General features: G+C 64.6%; 1 protein-coding gene across 1 annotated transcript in view; it reads left to right on the top strand.

Moving 5' to 3' along the window:
• The first annotated feature begins 282 nt into the window (after positions 1 to 282).
• Positions 283 to 1,525, top strand: part of CDK2AP1 (cyclin-dependent kinase 2 associated protein 1) — a 5,758-nt gene continuing 4,515 nt past the window's right edge. The window contains exon 1 of the mRNA XM_010841298.1: positions 283 to 498. Coding sequence (XP_010839600.1) covers positions 430 to 498 — 69 coding nt within the window. The 5' untranslated portion in view covers positions 283 to 429. The remainder of the gene's footprint in view (positions 499 to 1,525) is intronic.

Below are 1,525 nucleotides of genomic sequence, written 5' to 3' on the forward strand. Positions count from 1 at the left end.
CTTGAGGCATCCATGGGTCCCTAGGGTGTCAACCTCTGAGGCGCAGGACCCAGGAAAGGAGACTTGAAAGGATTAGGCTGATATTGCAGCAGATTTCTTCTTTGTTCCGAGTCCTTGATGGCATGAATGGGAAGGAGCTCTGTGATTGATTAGCAATGTCTGCTGGGGTCGGGGGTGTGAAGGGCAGCGGTCTGTTAGCTCCTTTTTACTGTCAGTCCTTTAGGCCAAGTGTCAGCCACCACCAAACTGGAGGATGGGAGGAGGGTTCTCTGTCCTCGGAGACAAAAGACCATTGTTGACGGCACGAGTCCTGGGCAGGGGGACTCAGAGTCCTTACCTTGGCAATGGCTACAGTTAGCCAAGGCTACTGGATTACTGACTTCTGTCTTATCCCCCACAGCTGGGAGTGTCCACCCGCCCTCCACCAGCATGGCAACGTCCTCACAGTACCGCCAGCTGCTGAGTGACTACGGGCCGCCATCTCTCGGCTACACCCAGGTATGGCAGCGGGGGTGATGTGAGGTGTGGGGGACCCTGGGGGCGGCCTGGGCACGGAGGGGAGGCAGTAGAAGGAGTAGAAATGTTGGAATGGCGTGGTTACCCCAGCTTCCCCAACCCAGGGCGCTGCTGGGCTCGTGTTCGGGGCTCAGGGCCTTGGAATGGAGAAGTGGCGAGAGGTTCATGGGGGACGCTGAGTGACAGGAAGGGGTGGGAGAGCCCAGGGGCGCTGGCGGCCCGGGGAGCCACCGTCCCCATTGGGCCGCTGCCCCGTGTGTGTCCCTGGCCGGTCTCCTCGTGCCTGCTGCCTGGGCAAGTGAGGTCCGGCCTGGACTCTGGATCTGAGCTTGGACGGAGGGGAGGGGACCCTGTTCCCACTCACTCGCCACAAGATCATGGCCCCAGCAGGGAGGACGGGGCCCGAACCCTAGTGGAGCCCAGGTGGGTTCCATCAAGAGCTGGTGGCCCCTGAATTTTACACCTGGTTCCACCGGTCACAGGGCTGTGACCCTGCCCCCCTCCACCCCAAAACTAGCCGAGACTGACTTTCCCCTTCGGGTTGGGGGGGCCATCAGTGGAGGCAGCTTCCCCTCCTTAGGAAGTGCTGCCTTGAGGGGGGCGGGGGGGAGCCTGGGCCACCAGCCGAGAGATTCTCTCCCGTGGCTGCAACTCGTGTTCCGAGGTCGCCACGGAGTTCGGCCCTGCCCTTGGGGATGAGGTGGCGGCCCGCTGCCATGCCCCGCCAGGCCCTCCTGCCCCTGGAGGGGAAGCGGGTGGGGTCGAGGGCCCCCCTGAAGAGGTGGTGGCTGGAGGACGGGGCCAGGCGTGGCCTGAACAGACCCCGAAGCGCCCCGGCCTTGAGGCAGCGGCCAGAGCAGAGGAGGCAGGATCGAGGGGCCCAGGGGAGGCGCCCAGAGGATGCCGAGGAGCCCGGAAAGGAGAGGAGGAAGGACTGGGAGGCCAGGAAGCAGAGGCGACAGAGGCGGGGGGGGCAGGCGAGGGGCTCCCCCCGGGGGGGGGGGGGGGC

This window comes from Bison bison, unplaced genomic scaffold, assembly GCF_000754665.1.
Source record: "Bison bison bison isolate TAMUID 2011002044 unplaced genomic scaffold, Bison_UMD1.0 scf7180017864160, whole genome shotgun sequence".
Taxonomy (NCBI): domain Eukaryota; kingdom Metazoa; phylum Chordata; class Mammalia; order Artiodactyla; family Bovidae; genus Bison; species Bison bison.